Source organism: Lemur catta, chromosome 16 (assembly GCF_020740605.2).
Source record: "Lemur catta isolate mLemCat1 chromosome 16, mLemCat1.pri, whole genome shotgun sequence".
NCBI classification, from domain to species: Eukaryota; Metazoa; Chordata; class Mammalia; order Primates; family Lemuridae; genus Lemur; species Lemur catta.
The window spans coordinates 3,852,416-3,867,387 of NC_059143.1; the positions used below are offsets into that span (position 1 = coordinate 3,852,416).

The window sequence follows — 14,972 nt, forward strand, 5'->3', positions numbered from 1 at the left end:
AAAGCTTTATGTTTTTAAATTAGTATTAAGAATTCTTTGAAAACTTAAAAATATTATTAAAACTGAGATAACATGTATTTCATTTTTAAAACATCTTTAATGTTTATCCTGAAAGAAATGTAGTCCATGGCTTCTCTCTTGTTTCTTTAACTGTAGTTTAAGGATATGAGCACAGGTTTGTGCCCTTGTGTATAGGTATTAATCATGTGAATGTATTTGGCTGTTTTCCTTTCAGCTAATTATATGGACAATTGGAAGTGTACTGGTATTTTGAAAGGTAATGGGAGCCCAGTCAATGGGAGTTCTCAGCAGGGAAATGCAAATCCTTCCCTAGGTTCAAATATTCCAAATCTTCAAAATTCATTAAATGGATCTTCTGCTGGCAGGTAGGCTGTTTTATGGGAAAACTAGAAAATATCTTCTTTTTAAGTCATTCTGGTGGCTATACTAAAGGCAGGTTATTTGATGAGTTATAAGATGGAATGAAGAAATTTGCATGTAATTATGACATTAGAATTTAAAAATTTATTTTGTTAGCTCTGTGTTTGGCTTGCTTGGTAAAACATTTACAAGTAGGTTATGAGGCCACCAAACTAAATTATATTCTGAAGTTTAGTGATCAGTAGAAATGTTTATAGTTTTAAGATTTTATTTTCTGCAATAGTGAGGAATAGCAACTATGGTTTAATAGTGAGAGGTAGGTTTAGTCCTAGATGTACCATGGTGTTTTTTAGTGCTTGTAGTGTGGCCTTTGCATCAGGTCAAGGTGAACTTTTAAATAATAATACATTAATTAAGGCTTTGTAGAAGAGAGTACATTAAATTATTTGGCTTTTGTGTTTAAAACTTTAATGGAGATTATAAGAGGAAATGATAAAATCTGAGATCTTGATTTTTATAATATTTAGATTCTTGTTTATCATAATAAGGAATATTTGATGTGATCTAAAGTCTTCCTTTTCATATTTAAATTTCAAATAACGTGAATTTGTAAGATATCACTATTTTAATATGCTTTTGTGAATAATTTGGAATAGAATTCAGGAAACTTTAAAACATAGCTTTAATGAATTGTCCTGGGGTTATCTTGTTATCCTAAATGAAAGAAAAATGATTGCATTTAAAATTTCCTCAACTATTTTTATGTTATAGTTTTATAAAGAAGTCCTATTTGACTTTGAAGTTTTAAGTATTTGCATCAAAATAATTTCAGGTTGTCATAGAAGATATGAGATTATAAAGATGATTTCATTAAGCAAAGAATACTAGAGTTAATTTTTTTTTTTAAGGTCTGGTGTTTGGTCACTGCCTGTACTGCGTATTTTCTTTTGTAAATAGCTTTGACGTTTTGATCTGTATTCTTATTGTGCCAATAACCATCTGTGTCAGATCTATGATGCATTTTCCCTTCTCCATTTGTATTATGTCCTTTAACAGAAAGCACAGCTGAGTACAAGCTAACTGGAGTAACTTTGCTGTCTTGCTGCTTGTTGCATGCACACAGGAATGGAAAACAAGCTCCTTTTCCCCTTCCCCAGCACCATTTGACCTCTCCCAAGATACACCAGCAGCCTGCTTACTACTAAACGCAGTCCAAAAGGCCTTTAAAAATACAGTGTATATCATTTTTGTGTACTAGTCAATTTATTGACACTATTTGAAACTTTTAAAATATAAATGGAGAGGCTTTTTGTTGAGACATTGTCACCAAAACAATTTTTTGAAATGTTCCTGAAACTAACTTGGGTTTAAAAATTAAAAGGATTGTTACCATTCTTATGTAAGTAGTTGGGAGGAGGAAAAATATCACTTTATTTCATTTGGAGAATATTGGCATATTTCTTTTGTTTGCTAAAACAGTAAACTTTAAATGATGAATTTTTATACTTTTAATTTCAAAATTGAATAAATATTTTTTATAAAGATTGTTTTGAGTGCTAATTTGTTTACTTTTTGAAGATTTTCTTAATCCATGATATTCAGTACAACTCTGTCATTTCTTTGTAATATTTAAAAAATATTAGAACAGGAGTGAATTAGTAAAATTAATAGTAAAATGAAAGTAATTGTACAGTTTGTGGCTAAGTTAAGCATGTGGTATTGTTTCATTTATAATTTGCTGGTAAAATGGAAACACCTTTATAAGTTTTCAATTCATATTCACTAAATGTTTCTAATATGCATTTGTATATTTTTATTATGTGATTCCATGGCTTAGTTTCGTTAAAATCAAAATTTGCACACATACTATAAGAGAGAAGCAGTTAAAATTCTACTAAAATTGTGCATGTAAATTAACTTCAACATTTCATGTCTCAGGATTTTCTTAATTTGGTTGACTGTTTCAGTTCTTATCTTGTAAACCTCTGACTTGATGACAAAGCTGTAAAACTTTTAAGTTTGCTAAAATGTATGTTACGGGTAAGTTATAAAATGACAGAAGAATAACAGAAGGGCATAATAATTCTTTGAACCCTTTCACTTACCAAAATTCTGTAGTTATTCCAAGGTTTTTGCAGAAAAATAAGTATATTCAATGATTGTATTTCTTCAAAAGTATGTTGCAGTAGCCAGGCATACTATGTTGAAAGTGTATTTGAATTTGTTCTCAGTATCATGTATACACCAAAAAAATTGTGCTTACTGCTGCTACAAATGAAGCATTGCTTAAAATAAGAAGCTTATTAGATTTGTAAATTTATGAACTAGCATCAGATGTTTCTTCAGAGATTAGAAAATGTTTTAAATTTCTAGAATTAATGTTTTTCTTTGTAACATTCATACCGATAAATTTTTTTGACATTTTAAGTTTAACAAATTGTATTTCTTTCAAGTTTCTATACTTGCTTAAGCAATTTTGATTTGAGTAAGGGTCTTGATTTGTGCTATTATGTTCTGTTAGTTTTGGCATGAAAATACTAAAGCTTATTGTTTTCCAGTATTTATTTTCTCGAAACTCTTGGTTCTGTTTGTATTTACACTTTTCTCTTTTTCTTCTGTTTTTTTCTCCCCCTGTTGTTGTGTTCTGGTGTTTTGTTCCTGTCTTCCTTGTTTCAGGTATTTCTTTCCCCCTCTGGATTCCCCACGGGCTGGATCAAGATGGTCCAGTTATGCCCAGCTCCTTCCTCCTCCTCCTCCTCCTCCTCCTCCTCCTCCTCCTCCTCCTCCCCCTCCTCCACCTCCTCCAGTAGAACACTCTTGTGATGCTGACACTGCCAGCCTCCAGTATCCTCACCCTCACAGAGGATATTTCTCTCGGCCTCTTAATCCCTTACCTGAGAATGAAGGGGTTTAAAACACTGATTTAACATTTAAAGGCCTTATTCAATGGTTGTGAATGCTTTCATTTCTGGCTGCTTTTTGTTTTTCTTCATTTTCTTTCAAGTGATTTTTCTAATTTAGGGGCCTGTCTTACATGTATTACAACCAGAACACAGTGTTTGGAACCTAAACCTGTTTGTGTGTCAGCATCAAAGGAACATTTACTTCACTGGTTGATAACCTTTGATGAAATATGTACAAGTAACATTAACTGTGAAAGTTACACACAGTAGCTGACTTCAAAGTGCCTGTTTTGTAAACTTTATTTTGAACTGTTTCCATAGTCTTAAGTTTCTTATGCTTTGTCATGCTAGTTAATGTGAAAACATATCATTATGAAATTCACTATGCCTTTGAGACATATAAAAATGTTTTTAATTTTACAGGCTAATGTTGCATTTGACTAGTATGTAAAATAAATCATTCCTGTGTATAAAGCAGCAAAACATATTATGGACTTCTTGGCCTTTTCTTTTGAAAGGGAAGTTGCTTATCACTACTTGGAATTACTTTTTCAAGCTTTTATAATTTTTACCCAAGTAGGTTATTTAATAAAATATGTTTTAAAATATATGAATCTGTTGCCTTATGAAAATTGAATGTATTTTATTTAAGATAATTAAGGCTTATTCTCCATTTACCATGTCACAAAAACAAAAAAAACCCAAACAAAGTTAGTAGATGAGCAAACATTACATTTATTTAAAAGGTAGAAAGTCAATATGTAGATTACCATCTAGAACTGACAGATGTTGACTCTTAAGTAAACGTTATTTATTTACTTATTTTCGTAGAGATGGAGTCCCACAACCCAGGCTGTGTCTTATCAGTTGATCACATAGGTGACATAATTTGTTATAACTATATTATATTCTAATTTTCAAAGACAGCTTTCCTTGAAAGTGTCATTACCCCCCCCAACTTTATGTGCAAAGGATTAAGAGCTGACAGAATATATTTATTTTAAGAAACATTTGAGTTTTATTGTCTAATTAATATGTTTTGTCTGTAAAGTTACATGTCCCATGTTAAAAAAAACCTTTTCAAATAATTCTCAAAGGTCTTCCTTTTGTTAAAGGAGTTGCTTTAGACTTGTAGATGTGTGGGATCACAGAAAGGGGTCTAACTTAAGGCTGAATCTAGCTCAGAATTAAGAATTCATGTCTCTGAGGTTTCAGTCATTATAGAGATACCTGAGGTTAGAATGGGATAATGAATTGAGACAATTCTGCAATTTAGTGAATATGTGCAAGATACTGTGCTAAACACTATGGGGTGTATACAAAAAATGAAAGGTAGTCTGCACACGTACTAGTGAGAGAAGGCATTTCCAGAATTTATGGAAGGTAAGGGGTTCAGCTTTGTAATGTAGAAATTGTATTAGTGGGCATAAAAGAGTAACTTATTTGAGCTGGCAGAATTTGGAAGGTATGTCTGATTTCAACAGGTGGAGTGAGGTAAAAGGACCGCGTGTTCAGGGAATAGGATATAGTCTGATGAAAGAGTAGGGTACATTTAGGAACTAAGGGGTGGGAGACCTGTGGCCTTCTGGATCCTTGGTGTGGCCTTTTCACTGAATCCAAATTTTACAGAACAAATTCTTTTAAAGAAGGGATTTGTTCTGTGAAGTTTGGATATGGTCGAGGGGCCGCACTTGGGGATCTGGAGGGCCATATGTGGCCTTGAGGCCGCAGATTCCCCAGGGTATTGGTGGCTGAGGCTTGCCACTTTAAGCAGTTGGTAAAGCGGAGCTATGGGAGATGTATGACTTTAAAAAACTGGATAGATATCACTTCTAATTCCCTGGGAAGGCATGCTGGCCATGGGGCCTTTGCAGGCTCTACTCAATGTCTAAGGAGATTTAGTAATCACAGCGGGAATTCTATTCCTCCTTTCCAGTTGGCAATTAAGTCTAGATATTGAGGTGTAAGATAATAGCTAATATTTGTTGAAGTACTTCCATGTACTAGTGGTTTTCTAGATACCTTACAGGAATTGTTCTAAATCCTCACAACAAGCCTCTGAGGCAAGTGCTCTTGTTAACCCCTTTTTACAAATGAGGAAACTGGCAGGTTAAAGCTACTTGCTCAAGGCTCCACACCTAGGAAGAGGGTGGGAGGCAGAGCATGATTCAGATCTAGCCAGCCTGGCATCAGAGTCCGTGCTCTCCTGCCTGCAGGTATTATGGATTGCAGATCTCTGTCACTAGAGAGTCCTATCAGGTTGCTGAGTGTTATGGGGAGAGCTTTGGTGACTTGAGGATGTTTATGGAAGGACATTTATTGAGTAGGTACCAAGGATACAAGGTGAATGACAGTCTGGAACATGTAGACACATTCTAGCAGTTCACCTCTAATGTATGGCCACTGTAAAAAGATGGGCTAAGATACTTGGAGAAAGAAGGATGGCTCATTACACTCAAATACATCTTTTCAGTTCTGGAGGTAAGTATATGGTTTATTTTTTCAGGATTTGGAAAATCTTCAGATTTTCTCCACTGTGCTCGTTGAGTGTGGACAAAGGTAGAATAGGGGTAATTACTGTTTGTAAACTAGCAAGGCTAGACGGTTTCAAGAACCGATGTCAGGAGACCTGTGGGGACATCACTGAGTTTAACTATTAGGAGGCCATTCCTGATAAAACAAATATTAAAGTGTTCAGAACTAGGCTAGGTAACGTGGAATGACTGAAAATAAGGTGTAAAAGTGGAGGCAATTCAGGGAAGCAGAGAGAATGATGAAACAGAACCAAGGGGTGTGTGTATCTGTGTGTGCGTGGTGTGTAGAGAGAGACGCAGTATTTTTACAGGCAGAAGGGAACCTGTGGAGAGGGAGCTGAGCAGTGTTTCGGAGGAGGCAGATAGGAAAGTGATCAAATAAAGAGATGTCTTTCCCGACCAGGCTAAACTCAGGAATAGGGACTGTTAAACTGAACTTTGTTTTCCCTTTCTGGCCTCCCAAGTGCACCAGGCATCTTAAACATTCAATAACTGCTGAATTAATGGAAGTTAAGGCGTTAGCTTTGGTCCCTCAGACTATGTGGAAAAAATATTGAGAAAAAGAACTGTATAAAGTGTTTTTTGAGATAAATTTTTAGTGAAAGGTGTGAAATTGTATTCCTCCATGGTCACAGTGAAGTAAGTAGTAGTAAAGGGCTTGTGCTGAGCAGGGGCAGTGAGATTTGTGGCCTAAGGAGGATGGAGAAAAGCAGAAAGCTAATTAGGGAAGAATTATGTCTAATCTCATTTTTTTCCAACGGAGGCCAACCGCACTCCGTCACAAAAAAGCGATTAGGTTTAGCGAACAGTCAGGAAACTTGGTTCCCGGGAAATTACTTGCTGATTGGAGGTAACACATGACATATTTCAGCGAGTAGCAAACGGTGATAGGAAAGGTCTGCATCTGTTCACATAAGGACAAAAACGTGTCAGGTGATTTTCTCGCCGGAAATATTTATGTGTAAGGTGACTGACAGCGCTTTGGGACCCCAGACTGAATAAGGTAAGCTTCATTTTCAAATTGGCCAAGACTTCCCAGGCAACGCCTTCACTTCAGCTCGAACTGGAAGATCCGTCTCCTCCGGAGCGGCGGGGCGCGCCACTTCCTCCCTTCAAATCCTGGAACGCAGCGCCCTCACCAATCATGGGGCTCCTGCCCTCCCCGTCTCTTGGTGCCGCCCAATCCGAAGCCGGCACTGGTCCCCGCCCCTCCCCTCGTGCCGCGAACAGACGTAAACCCCAGGGGCGCGCCTTACGGCTGGTCCGGGCGGTCACCGGTGGGGCGGCTATGCGCACGCGCGCTGCCAGCGCTCCTGGGCCGCCGCTTCTCTCCGTGGACTTTTCTGCTCTGCTCTTGGCACCCGCAGCGGGGGTCGCGGGCTGGGTGAGGACGGACGCAGGTGTCTTGGCGTGCTCCTTGGCGGGAGGCAGGCGCATCGGCCTTTGGCTTGCCTTTTGGCTTCCGGGCCGGCGGGGCAGTGACGGTTGGGCTCGGCTGGGGGCGCGGGCTCCCGGCGGAGGGCTTGGGGCGGCGAGGTCGGCGGGGCGCGAGCTGGGCTTGGGCTGCCGCGCTCAGTCCGCGCCTCCGCACCAGCCGGGCCTGGGGGTTCAGTTCCGCTCAGTTAGATTAATTGCACGCCTGCCTTTTGGCTTTTGGCCAGGCCTGATGAGGTAGATTTTTGGGGGATCATATCCTTGTTTGCTTCTCTCCCATTCGCTGACTTCCAGTTCCTCACGGTCGGGCGCTCGCTGCTTTGCTCTGGAGTTTGTTTCTTGCAAAATGCTCTGTTGATTGACCAGTGGTGTTCCTTTATGTGTATTGTGACGGGCGGTTCTCTTTTTCCTTTTTGTCTATAACAAAACAAAAGGGACCCGGGAAATAATCTTTTTTTTTTTTTTTATTAGCCAGTCAAATTTAGCAGTCGGGGGACTAAATACCAACTCTAGTGACTCTAATGTTAATGAGTTCTGATTACCCACTACCGTCGGACCAGCCAATAATCTTTACTTAATGCTCCAGGGGTCGCCTGTGTCACCGGTTTACTCACTTTTGATTTGGTTTCTGCCAGGCAGCGTTCACATTTATTCCTAATACCTTACATTCCTTGCCTGTGATTTCATTATGAACATAACGTGAAACGAGACAAGAATGTTTAATATCATTCTACTTTTGTTTTGCTCTTAATTTCAGACTTTGCTTAGTAAAACATGAGGTTCCTTTCGACGCAGTGGTTTGGAGGACAGCTGTTTATATGACAGTATTTCCATTTGCTGTTACTATTTTGAGGTCATTCAACTGGCTTTTTTACTGCTCCAAAATCAGCTTTTTCTCCAAATTTCAGTTTTGTGGACAAAGTTTATGGTAAGCCTTGAAAAGTAATATACTAAATGCCTATCTAATTTTAAAGTATATCTTAAAAAGTGCCAAGAATAAATGGTAAGTGTTGGGGAAGTTTGACTAGGTTTTGGGTTTCACAGCAGGTACTTTTAACTGTGTTTAATTGTATACGCAGACCTACAATTAATGATTGCAGTAAATAATCTTTTATATACCCAGGAATGTGATTAAAGCAATTAAGTATTGGTAAATCCATATGTGAAATTTGAGGTCACTACTTTAAGGAAATAGCAAGAGAAATCCCAAAGATGGCTACTCAGTTCAAATATAGTAGAAGGAAGGATAACATTGTCTTCACTTTAGATGATGGAGGAGGGATGGGCAATGCAATAAAGAAGGAAGTTAGGGAAATTTCCTTTCTAGGAAACCTTAGGAATGTGATATGTCCACGAATGGTTTAGAACAAGTGTAATCCTTTCCGGAAAGAAGAGAAACTAGGTATTAGATTACATCTTTTTTTTTTTTAATTAACAAAGGAAACAGATGAATAGATTACATCTTGAGGAATCTCCCAATGGGTTGTGTTACCATCGCATCCATAGCAAAGCTCTATTGAAGCACTTAACATGGTATAATAATTGATAGGGATTGTCAGCTCCTTGCATTCCTGGTGCCAAGTAGAATATTCTTCATGGTTTGTGTTTGATAATGATTGTTGCGCGAATGATCTTTGTGTAGTATGTGAATTTTCTTTGGATTCGACCGCTTCTAAATAGGGATAATCATTGAAGAGTTTGGTATATATTTTAGTATTGTTTATATGTCTGTAAATGAATGAATAGCTTAGTAATTACTCAGGCAGGCTAGTTGGGAGACTTGTGCAATAGTTCAGATTAAGAAGTGATTGGCAGCAGGCATTGGGAATACAGAAGTGAATCTCAGCTCCAGAGATACATTTGAAGTTAGAAGCATATTTGGTAACTGAGAGAGCAGGAGGGATTGTAACAGTCCTAGGTATGTCCGACTTGTATAGGGATGACTTGTTAAGACTAAAAGGTAACAGGAAGAGTGAATGGAGGAAAGGTAACAAGTTCGTTTGTGTATTTGTTGACTTCGCACTACCTGAGAGGCCTTCAGGGGTAAGGTGGATGTTAAAGAGCTGTTTGGAAATACAGTCATCCCTCAGTTACCAAGGGGAATTGGTTCCAGAACCCTCCCCCTGAAGGATACCAAAATCTGTGGACACTCAAGTTCCTTATATAAAATGTCATAGTATTTGCATATAACTGATGTACATCTTCCTATATACTTTATTTCATTTTAGTTTTTGAGACAGGGTCTCACTCTGTTGCCCGGCCTAGAGTGCAGTGGCATCATCATAGCTCGCTGCAACCTCAAACTCTAGGGCTCAAGTGATCCTCCTTTCTCAGCCTCCCAAGTAGCTGGGACTGTAGGCATGTGCCACAACAGCCAGTAAATTTTTATATTTTTTGCAGAGACCAAGTCTTGCTGTGTTGCTCAAGGCCTCCTGGCCTCAAGTGATCCTCCAGTCTTGGCCTCCCAAAGTGCTAAAATTATAGGTGTGAGCCACCATGCCACCATATACTTTAAATCATCTCTAGGTTATTATAATAACTAGTACAGTGTAAATGCTGTGTAAATAGTTCTATATTTTTTATTCCTGTATTGTTATTAAAAAAATTTTTTTCCCAAATATTTTTGATCTGTGATTGGTTGAATCCACAGATGCAGAACCCACAGATAGGGAGGGCTGACTGTACAGGTCTAGGACACAGAGGTCCGTGCTGAAGGTGATTTGAAGGTGGGAGCAGTGGCATTAGTGCAGAGGAAAAGATACTCTGGGGCCAGGCTTGCCTGGGCGGGAATCCTCTGCTCTCACTTGCACTTTGTGGTCTGGAAAAGTCTCTTAATTCCCTCTCTCGGTCTCAGTTTCCTCAATAGTGGGGATAAAATGGCTACCTTACAAATTTGACACAGGGATTAGAAAAATGTATATAAAATAGTACATTACTTGATAATAGCCAGGGAATATCAGCAAGCTAGCTGGGGGTTATAGATTATTTCTTTCAATTCATTTTTCTCAACTCCTATTTCCATCTCTATATCAGGTACTGAAAATATATGGGTGAACACGATAGACATTTTCCCAAGAAACTGCCTTTCTAAATATATAGGGGTTAAACTTAAAGATAAGGCCACCCACTGAGACTATCGTCATTCATTCATTTTGCAAATATTTATTGAATACCTACTATGTGGTAGGCATTGTTTTAGGTGTTGAAATAGTGATGGACAGAGAGGCAAGGCCCTTGCTTTAAGTGGGCAGTCATTTCAGTGGGACAAGAAAAACAAATGCAAGAATAAATAATGGTAGATGCTGGAAGGAATTAAAATGGATGTGATAGAGTATGGGCCTACATTTGACTTAATGATAAGGGATAACTTCTCTTAGAAAGTAGTGTTTAAGTTGACCTGAATGTCAGGAAGAAAGGAGCTAGCTATGCAGAGATCTGGGAGAATAATATTCTAGGCTTCAGGAGTGTTATAGGAACAGAAAATCCAGTACGTGGTGTACATGGTGGGTGAGCCTAAGAGGGATGGGAGAGGGTGACAGGGCTCACAGAGTTTTCACTGGGGGCATGGTACCTTAATGGTCCTTTTGCCTGCTGTGTGGAAAATTAATTATAGGGTGACAAGAATAGAAGCTGGAGAACGGTGAGGAGGCTTGTTAGTAGGGTAGAGTAATAATAGTGGAGAAAGATTTGGAATTGTTTCAGGGTGTGTTTTGGACGTAGAGATGGTTTGCCTTCAGGAACAGACTCTACCAGTAGATATGTTTTGTTTGGCAGTAGTGTTTTATTGAATTTAACTGGCTTCATATGGGGCCTGTAATTTCCAGCTGACCTCAGTGCTTATTATCCTGTTTCCTGACAATATTTGTGCCTTAGTTTGAGATCCCTAGTGTGTAAGATGTAAATGGCATGATGTAAAGCCTGAGGGCAGAATCCTGCTAACCCTAGCATTGAGGGGCAGACAGAGGACAAGGAGGTCAGGTGAGATGTGTGAGTAGTAACTGTGGAGTGTTCTAAGATGCTTGGCTGTGAAGGAAAGGTGAGGTGGTGGCAGGAAGTGCAAATGAAGGATCAGGCAGGCTGTTTTCTGCTTCCTCCATCCTAACATGGGAGAGTTTTGAACTTGCTTATGGAAATCAAGAAGAGAGAATAATTAAAATATGGAAGAGAGGAAAGTGCTGGGGCATGGTCTGAGAGCAGAGTGCTCAGATAGTTACTGAGGGATTTGCTGTATATTGACATAGGTTGAAAACATTCATTCATCCACTCAGCAAATTTATTGAGGGTCTCCTCTGTGCCAGCACAGTTCTGCATAGGAATGCAGTGGTAAACCCAGTGGATGAAATCTTGCCCTCATAGAGCTTATGTTCTAATGTGAGAGGAAAAACAGATAAGCAGGTGAATTATATATTAATAGCATGCTAGCTGGTGGTCAGTACTATAGAACAAAGAAAGCAGAGCAGGGAGGTTGCGAGTGCCATGTTCAACTCTGTAGGTTGATGAGGCAAGGCCTGACAGTCAAGTGAACATTTGCACAAAGACATGAAAGAAGGCGAGGTGTGAGATGTGTGGATCTCTGGTGCATCCGGGGCTGGGCAGAGGTCAGAGGCCAGGGCCAAAGCCTTGGGGCAGAGCCTGCTTAGCATGCTTCAGGGACAGCAGGGAGATTAGGATGGCTGGAACGGCATGAGCAAGGGAGAAGAGTAGCAGGAGTTGAGGTCAGAGATTATCCAGGCCCTGGTTTGCCTTTTACTCTGAGTGTGGTGGGAAACCAGTGGAGGGAGGGTTTGCAGTAAGGAGTGATATCTGACTCATTTTACAGAGCTGACTTCAGTGTGTGGTGAGTAGCCTCCGGGAGGCAGAGTGGAGCCATGGAGATGGTTGGAAGGCTGCTGTAGTGAGTGTCAGGAGTGTTGCAGGAGGTGGTGGTGGCCTGACTCAGGTGGGAGTAGAGGGGATAGTGAGGAAGGGCAAGGTTCTGGGCATGTTGTTAAAGCATAGCCATTGGGATTTGCACAGGGATTGCAAATGGGGGTGTGTGAGAGGAGTCGGTGATGCCTATGGTTTTGGCCTGAGCACTAGAGGTTGGAGTTGTCATTTTCTCTGGTGGGGAAGACTGAAGAGCAGGCTTTTCTTGGGTGGGTGGGAACAAGGTGGACTGTAGATTCAAGTTGTAGGTGCCCGTAGACATCTAAGTGGAAAAGTCATGTAGGCAGTTGAATATCTGAGGTTCAGAGGAGAGGCCCAGGCTGGAGATATAAATTTCATATGATATATGAAGCTTTGAAATTGAGGGCAGTCACCCAGAGAGGGTGGGTAGATGGAAGAGATCAAGGACCAAGCCCTGGAGCCTTCCGCTGTATGGAGGTCCCAGAGATAAGGAGGAACAAGCAAGGGAGAAGGAAAAGAAGTAGTTGGGAAATTGGGGAACCAGACATCTGTGACTTGGAAACCCAATGATGAAAGTATTTCCCCAAGGAAGGAATAGTCATCTGAATCTGTTCTGTTAAGTTGATGACAACTGAACAGTGACCATAGCCTTACAGGGTTTGGCAACAGAGAGACCAGTGGTGGTGTTGACGGGCGTTGTTTGGTGGGGCAGTAGGACAGAAGCCAGAGTAGGGTGGGTTTGGGGGAGGACAGGAGTGGAGCTGGGTAGCCAGTTGGGATTTCTCTGGGGAACACGTGGTGAAGGGAGCATGGGCAGGTGTGGTGGCAGCCGAACGGGACGATGGGGTGTGAGGAAGCCTTTTTTAAAAGATGGGAGAACTAACAACCTGCGCAGTGTGAGAAGGGTCGCACAGAGAAGACTTGATGGTGTTAAGAAAGGGGCTGATTGCTAGAGTGGGTGTGGGTGCAGGGGTGAGAGGGGCTGGGACCTAGTGTGAAGGGGTGGGGTGGGCTTCAGACAGGAGCATTGACACTCCATCCATATCAGGTAAGTTTTACCCCTCTGTAGTGGTTTTAAACTTTTTCTACCTCATAGAGTAATTAAATTAGTCCATGCTATCTAAAATCTATACTTTAATCTGTTCTTGACCTTAGTTCAGTCCTTTATTCTTACCAACTACAGTAGTTCTTTGAATAGTCTTCCAGGCTTTAAGTCCTCTCCCTTCCTATCCTATAGGTTGATTGTGTCAGTCCTTTCGTTGGTTGCAGAATACAGTTCAAACTTCCTAATATGCCATTTAAGAATTTTAGGACCAGGCTCCATTCTGTTACTGTAGTTTCATTTACCATGTTATTTTGTACACCAGTTTTCAAAATACGTTGGAGTATTTGCTGTCTTCGCACTTGGAGTGGATTTTGGAGTCAGATCTGGGAAAATTTAGCTAATTTAGTCTCTGAGTTTATTTTTCATATGTAAAATGGGATATTACCTACTAAGGTTTTCTATGGATTCAATGAGTTAAGGTAGTAGTAGGTTTGCAATACATTTTAATTATCTTTACCCTTTTCTCATTTATTTGTTTTCTTAAAAAAACTCGTCTCATACTGTCTGTAAAAGTTCTCATTCTTTATGGTACTATGCCAATAACTCCTCATTTTTTGAGCATTTCCTAATATATTTATCTTTTTGTCCCCCCCCTCATATTTTCTTCCCTAAATTCTATACAGTGCTTACATGACATGTACTCTGAAACATTCTTGGGATTGGCTAACATCTCCAGAGCATTGTGGTTAGGATCAAGTTGAACCAAGGCCCAGTGTGGTATAGGTTTTGTACTGGTGTTTTCCAGACTTAGTTATCTGTGTACCACTTTCACCATTTTTGCCCTGTCCATGTGCCAACTAAACTTTTTTCTTTGAATGGGCTCACTTTTTAAACTGTATACTCGTTCTTCACAATAGTCTCTGAGATCAGGAGCTAAATTTTGCTCATTCTGTTTTTTTCTATTTCATATTAAAATGATTACATAACTGCCAAAACTTTTAAGTATGCCCTAAAATCGTATGTATATACCATCAGTATTATGCCATCTTTGCCGCCTTTAGTAGATAAGTTTATGGTAATGCGTATTTCCTTGCTATACCAAGCCAAGGGTAAATTAAATAGTATTGTATTTCGTTATTGTGTTTATTATAAGTTTGTTTGATGTTTATATTCTCAGCTACAAAGTAGCAAAGTATTCTAAGAATTACTTTATCACGGAATATTTGCCGTGTATCTTCTCATAGTCATGTTCCAAAAAAATGATTTTTTCCTAAGATTTATCAGTTTTCTATGACTTATGAAACTTATACTCTTAATCATTTAAAAATGTTTTACTGTATTTGATTTATAAACGTATTTTTGTTGTTGCAGTGAGATGGAAAATTTTCGAGGGATAGCAGAGGAGTCATTTCCAAGCTTTTTAACTAATTCATTACTTGGTAATAGTGGGACTTTAGAAAATGTCACTCTTTCTTCAAATCTTGGCTTGCCTGTTGCTGTTTCCACGCTTGCTAGAAATAGATCCAGCACTGATGACAGGTAAGACTTGTTTGAGCAGATTTCTTTTCGGGTCCATAAAACCTACAACATACTGATACTTATGTAAAATTTCTCAGTCAAGCTTGAGCTTTTATCTGTGAAGCTTTTATATGCTTTATCTGTGAAGGAGATGGCCAAATATGTAAAATGAATATGGAAAAAGAGCTTGCCATCTTTTCCCCATTCTATTTTCTTATCATTGGATGGTTTTGAAATTTGAGCACCGGTAACCTTTTTCAGTCTACTAAA

General features: G+C 39.5%; 2 protein-coding genes across 5 annotated transcripts in view; both read left to right on the forward strand.

The window, feature by feature from the left end:
• Positions 1–3,910, forward strand: part of SEH1L (SEH1 like nucleoporin) — a 31,323-nt gene extending 27,413 nt beyond the window's left edge. For 3 of the 4 annotated variants that reach the window (XM_045527813.1, XM_045527815.1, XM_045527814.1), the window contains 2 exons: positions 236–386; positions 3,058–3,910. In XM_045527813.1, coding sequence (XP_045383769.1) covers positions 236–386; positions 3,058–3,295 — 389 coding nt within the window. In that variant the 3' untranslated portion in view covers positions 3,296–3,910. Of the gene's footprint in view, positions 1–235; positions 387–1,437; positions 1,927–3,057 lie in introns of those variants that run through there. The other variant, XM_045527816.1, reaches the window with a different exon arrangement.
• A 3,226-nt stretch (positions 3,911–7,136) lies between these two features.
• Positions 7,137–14,972, forward strand: part of CEP192 (centrosomal protein 192) — a 128,118-nt gene continuing 120,282 nt past the window's right edge. The window contains exons 1-3 of the mRNA XM_045527818.1: positions 7,137–7,202; positions 8,010–8,180; positions 14,556–14,723. Of these exons, the coding sequence (XP_045383774.1) occupies positions 8,071–8,180; positions 14,556–14,723 (278 nt within the window). The 5' untranslated portion in view covers positions 7,137–7,202; positions 8,010–8,070. The remainder of the gene's footprint in view (positions 7,203–8,009; positions 8,181–14,555; positions 14,724–14,972) is intronic.